The sequence below is a fragment of the Malus domestica genome, chromosome 03 (assembly GCF_042453785.1).
Source record: "Malus domestica chromosome 03, GDT2T_hap1".
Taxonomy (NCBI): Eukaryota; Viridiplantae; Streptophyta; class Magnoliopsida; order Rosales; family Rosaceae; genus Malus; species Malus domestica.
Window position 1 is genome coordinate 18,185,038 of NC_091663.1, and position 6,000 is coordinate 18,191,037.

Genomic DNA, 6,000 nt, shown 5'->3' on the forward strand with positions numbered 1-6,000 from the left:
TACTATTCTTGCTGTCTTCTCATTTTTTTTATTTTTATCATTTTGGTGCACAATATCTTATGGATGGAATTTTATGTTTGTCCAGATACTGTTGGAGTTGCAAGTTTATGGGTTCTCAGATTCCCTTAAGTGCAGGGAAAGGAAAAAAGATGAGATAGCCACGCAACATTCGACCATCACAAATTCCCGTTCTGGTGCTTCAGTTATGATGAATGGTTCTGCTGGAATCACAAATTCTAACTTCATCCGTTCATTATGGGGAAGCTCTTGCGAAACCTGTTCTATAGGATTGACAGGATTACAAAACCTTGGAAATACTTGTTTCATGAATAGTTCCATCCAGTGTTTAGCGCACACTCCAAAGCTTGTTGACTATTTTCTTGGAAATTATGGTAGAGAAATAAATCCAGACAATCCGTTGGGCATGAATGTATGTCATCTTTCGATGCACTCTTCATAATTTATGACCTGATGTTGTGCAATGAATGTGTTAGTGAGATATTCCTCACTTTATCAAGTATATATCTATCTTTTTTTACTGTATTTTAACTTTATGTACTCTTTGTCAGGGGGAGATTGCTTTAGCTTTTGGAGATCTGTTAAGGAAGTTATGGGCCCCTGGAGCAACTCCAGTAGCCCCAAGGCTGTTTAAGTCAAAACTTTCTCGATTTGCTCCACAGTTTAATGGCTTTAATCAACATGATTCCCAAGTTAGTGGCCTTTCTTGTTTCCAGAATTGCTTTTGTTTTCGTTCAACATTTACAAGGAGTTTTCATTTATCATACCATAATATTGTCATAGGAGCTCCTGGCTTTTTTGCTGGATGGACTTCATGAAGATCTTAATCGTGTAAAATGCAAGCCTTATGTAGAAGTCAAGGATAGTGATGGTCGATCAGATGAAGAGGTAGCTGATGAATATTGGGAAAATCATTTAGCCCGCAATGACTCAATAATTGTTGATGTGTGCCAAGTGAGCATCTTTCTCAGATTTGTCTCTTTTTTTTCCACTCTTTGCCAAATTAAAATCTGAACAGGAATGCAAATTGCTTACTTTTGTGATGCACATGATGATGAGCCTTGCAGGGTCAATATAAATCAACATTAGTTTGTCCTGTTTGCAAAAAGGTCTCTGTTACATTTGATCCATTTATGTACCTCTCGCTTCCATTGCCTTCAACAATGATGCGGACAATGACTTTATCAGTTGTCAATACCGATGGGCATTCTCAACCATCTCAATATACCATTACTGTACCCAAGCATGGAAAACTAGAAGATCTCATCCAGGGTTTAAGTGTTGCATGCTCATTGGGGATTGATGAAACCTTTTTGGTAGCCGAGGTATTTTTCAGTATTAGAATATCTGATAGGAGCTCCTTGAATGCTGGTGATATTGGATGATACACACACAAAAGTACAATATATATATACACCTGTCCTTTTGTCCATATGTTGATCTCTGAAGCTATATAGTTCTGTGCAGATATACAACAATCGCATTATACGCTATCTTGAGGAACCAACTGATTCATTATCTTTAATTAGAGATCAAGACAAGCTAGTTGCTTATCGGTCGATGAAAGATGTTGAGCAAGTCCCCTTGGTTGTGTTCATGCATCAGCTGATGGAGGAGTAAGTATTATCTTTATTTTGAATCTTATTTTATTGTAATATTATGTATGCAAGTTTCAGACTTAGGGTGTAAGAAGGGGTGCTGTGAAGGACTTCTTTTGTAATTTATACTATACCTCAATCATAAATTCATAATGGATGATAACCTGTGTCAGTAATTTAAATGTATGGGTAAATTCACCTGTGTAAATAAATGTAAATTAAAAAAATAAAGTAGCATGTTCTATAATCCAATTATATATATTCCAAACTTATTTGTGAAATTTTAGTTGCCTACTAGGTTCACCTGCGCACAGAGCTTGCATATGATTTCTTTTGAGAATCACAGTAATTTTAGACCAACAACAAGGTCGACCAAACCACATTCATTGCATGGATGTGAATGGCTTTTGCCGTCTCTGTTATAGTTCGTGGTCCTAACTGTTTGTCCTTTTAAGATAAATCTTAGAACCGTGAACATTTTAATCTGTGAGAATTTTCTTCAGACGTATGTGGCAGTTTAGTTGTTCATGCAAATGAGGCTAGAGTAATCCATTTTAGACACCGTCAGGTAAGATTATAAAAACAACAGAGAGTTCTTGACATCAGCAATGATATTGACATGCTACGACAATCTTAAGCTCTCCTAATGTTTGATCGCAACCTGATATTCTTGTTGGCTTGGGGAACAGATACAATCAGAAATCCAAGCTCTTAGGAGACTTGAATCTGGGGTTTGCATGTAACCTGTTGGGCTGCTCATGGCTTGGACAGGTTTTTTTGTAGTATCAAAACCGGATTCACCTCTTCAGGTTGCATGGTCTGTGGCCCAATGATAACGATACACATTGGAAAATGAGCCTGCCCATTCATTAATTTGGAGGATGGCAATGTGTTTAGAACAGTTCAGAAAGGGTACTTCTGAATTGAGGGCTCAGTGGAGATGAAAGAGGAAGGAAAGTGAAGGCTAAGAATCGAGAGGGGGATGTGAGGCTGTGACCATGAGAAGGGGTGATGTCCCTGTGGTTTAAAGTGTGGCAGTGCAAGAGATTTGGGGTGGCAGATGGGTCGGAGACTTGGAGGAGGGCATATTCAAAGAGGCTGCTGGAGAGATTAGAGATGGATTTGCTGTTTTTTTTGTTGGTAATCAGTAAAATAGAAAATAACCGCCAGGAGACTATGTCCACATAGTAATATCAGTATGATGTAAAAAATGTGTGTGTGTTTTTTTTTGGGTTTATTGGTGTTGCCTTAAAAATCCAAAACCAAGGCTGAATTGACCTCATCTGGTTCCCCAAGAAAGACTGATTTGATCAGACCAATCAGCCACTAAATTTTTAGCCAAAGCAATATGGGGGTGTGTTCATCTTTTACACCCATCATTTTGAGCCCTATAAGTCGTAAGTATTAAGACAAATAAATATGCACTCTGATATGTTCTTTTCTCAGATTATTCATGATCTCTTTAATACTAGGAATTATTTCCATAACAGCTCCCTCAACCATCTTATTTCCGTAACACAGAACTTTCATTTCACATTTCAATAAGAATTTTTTATTGTTCTTGTGACATTGTCTGCCCTCAACCATCTTATTTCTTCTATATTGGCAGGCAGCACATGCATGGGAAACTGACCTCTAGCTTTGGAATTCCTCTTGTATCAAGGCTACCCAATTCTGCTAGCGGATCCGATATATGCAATTTATACTTAAAATTACTAAAGCCATTTCAAACACCTGCAAAAGATTCCCAAGAATGTTTTGATAGTTCAAGGGGCACCATTCTTGAAGAAGTCACTAGAACAGAGGATTCCATACCTCCTGTTAAAGACGGCGGTGTGAACCCCTGTAATGGAAATGGGGCTGACTCACCCTTTGATTCTGAATTTAAATTTTACATAACAGATGAAAAGGGAATTTCCAAGGATAAAAAGATACTAATGAAGGAGATAGAAGAGAGGAAAGAGACTAAGCGGTTGAATGTTCTTGTATGTTGGCCAAAAAAATACATCGAACAATATGATACTCGCCTTCTTAGCTCATTGCCGGAGGTTTTCAAGACTGGCCTCTTTGCAAAAAAACCTCAAGAGTCTGTTTCTCTGTACAAGTGCCTTGAAGCATTCTTGAAGGAAGAGCCTCTTGGACCAGAAGACATGTGGTCAGTGGGTACATCTTGAGCCTTTAATTTTTGGCTTTAAAAGCATTTGTGTATACCTAGGAGTTGGAAGAGCTGAAATATATTGATATCTATGGGTGTATTCACTTGCTTTTTGGTATAGCCAAAGAGCATTTGGTATGTTCTGTGAAATTGTTATTTGTTTTACTCATTCCAGTACTCTTGACCTCAAATTTGGTATGAGATCTGATTTTTTCTATAGTTTATTTATTTATTCATTCATTTATTTGTGGATTAGGATTTAAAGCTCTTCTGTCTGATTTACAGTCATTATTATTGCTTATGCAAATACATTTTCAGGTTGCATGTGAGGTCATTGACTTTTTTATTACAAAATTTTGACTTCTTCACTTGTCCATCATGTTTGTTCGAATGAATTTTCTACAAATAGTTCCTTACATATGTTAAATTAGTAATTTTTATGTCTATCACTGTTATCACAACACCCTCGTCTACTCATCGAATATTGGTAATTGATCTTTTAATGCTCAAAATAGTGGTATTTCAAGCGTTACTTGTTATTTTTGCTCAGTTTTCGGAATCGACACTCAGAAAGTGGATAAAGTATATTCTCATGGTTATGAAGTAGAACAGTGTATTTGGAGTTGTACACGACCTCTTATCCTTTTTATTGGTTATTAGATTGTGAGAACTTGCTGTCAAGGTATTTCTAATGTTAGTACTGTTATTACTATTTTAGGTATTGTCCTGGCTGCAAAAAACACTGTCAAGCCAGCAAGAAGTTGGATCTATGGAGACTGCCGGAGATCTTGGTCATTCATTTGAAGAGGTTCTCATATAGTCGGTTTTTTAAGAACAAGCTAGAGACATATGTTGACTTCCCTATTGACGATCTTGAGTTGTCAACATATATTGCCCACAAGAGTGGCCAGTTATGCAATCGTTACATGCTCTATGCAGTTAGTAATCACTTTGGAGGCATGGGAGGTGGTCATTATACTGCATTTGTCCACGTAAGTGGTGTTTCTTGCTCAATTTTTCCTTAGAGTTACTATTTTCTTATTTTCTACTCTTTAATCTGATGAACTTCCCATATACTATATTTTTAGTTATTTTCTTGACTCAATATTTCTCTGTTTCAAACACAACGAATAAAAGCAAAAATGTTTCTATTTCGAACTCTTATATTATTACTTCACTTAGTCTAGTAATACTATTATCCATTTGCCGAATAAATCTAGCACGATGCAAGCCCTTAGCTGGCTTAGGCTCCCTGGAACTAGGTCCTAATTTCTACCGTTTTCAGAGTGGTTCTTTCGTGGTGCACTAAGGAAATTAGGTTTCAATCTTTTGTAGCCTACTCTAGAAATCTCACAAAGCGTGTGGCCACTCTTTGATCTTAGTCCCACATTAGTGAAGTGTCAGGAATGGAGTTTGCATGATTTCGTTGCGCCTCTGCAGCTAAGAGTTTATACACTTGGGGGTTCAAAACCTTTGTAACCTCTCTGATCTCCCATTGCTGTAGATTATTACATTGGAATCTCCACCATGTTACATAAATAATTTGAAAGCATGCAATAAATATAGTTTTGTACCTGACATTGTGTGTAATTTGTAGTTAAGTTGAGGCATAGATTCCTATTATTTCCCTTTTCTTGTATGGTATAATTAAATGTGTACGTTAACTTATGTTGGTTGACAGAGAGCGGTTTAACTGTATTATTTTTCTTATGTAGCATGGGGGTGATCGGTGGTATGACTTCGATGATAGCCACGTTAAACCTATCAGTCAGGACAAGATAAAGTCTTCATCTGCTTATGTTATTTTCTACAGAAGAGTTGTGGAAGTGTGATATCAGAGTAGAGACGCATCTTTGAAATCCCATTTGAAGATCAATCTTGTGGAATATATATAGTTGTTCGCCTCAGTCCTAGGACTAACCGCAGAAAATGCCATTCTTTTGCCGTTGGCATCGATTAGTTCAGAAATTTCCAGCATGGATAAAAACGAGGGAAGTTCTTATGCTTAGAGGAAGTGCTGAAGATGATTGTAACATAGTAGCAAATTGTAGGGATGAGCGACCATACGGAGGATGCTATGTGAAGTTATAACCATCCATGAAGAGACGTTTACTACCCGACTAGAGAGATTTCTGAAAGGGTCTGCTCTATGAAAGTGTAATGTTTGCTTTTAGATATTGCTGATGAGATTGGTATTAGATGTTCAATGGGCAATTCATTAATTTGTAA

At 37.1% G+C, this 6,000-nt stretch overlaps 1 protein-coding gene across 4 annotated transcripts in view; it reads left to right on the forward strand.

Moving 5' to 3' along the window:
- LOC103444927 (ubiquitin carboxyl-terminal hydrolase 8) overlaps positions 1-6,000 on the forward strand; it is a 28,274-nt gene extending 22,274 nt beyond the window's left edge. For 3 of the 4 annotated variants that reach the window (XM_029099956.2, XM_029099955.2, XM_070819093.1), the window contains 8 exons: positions 86-430; positions 570-710; positions 802-972; positions 1,086-1,343; positions 1,486-1,634; positions 3,226-3,771; positions 4,490-4,763; positions 5,487-6,000. In XM_029099956.2, coding sequence (XP_028955789.2) covers positions 86-430; positions 570-710; positions 802-972; positions 1,086-1,343; positions 1,486-1,634; positions 3,226-3,771; positions 4,490-4,763; positions 5,487-5,603 — 2,001 coding nt within the window. In that variant the 3' untranslated portion in view covers positions 5,604-6,000. Of the gene's footprint in view, positions 1-85; positions 431-569; positions 711-801; positions 973-1,085; positions 1,344-1,485; positions 1,635-3,225; positions 3,780-4,489; positions 4,764-5,486 lie in introns of all 4 variants that reach the window. The other variant, XR_011579311.1, reaches the window with a different exon arrangement.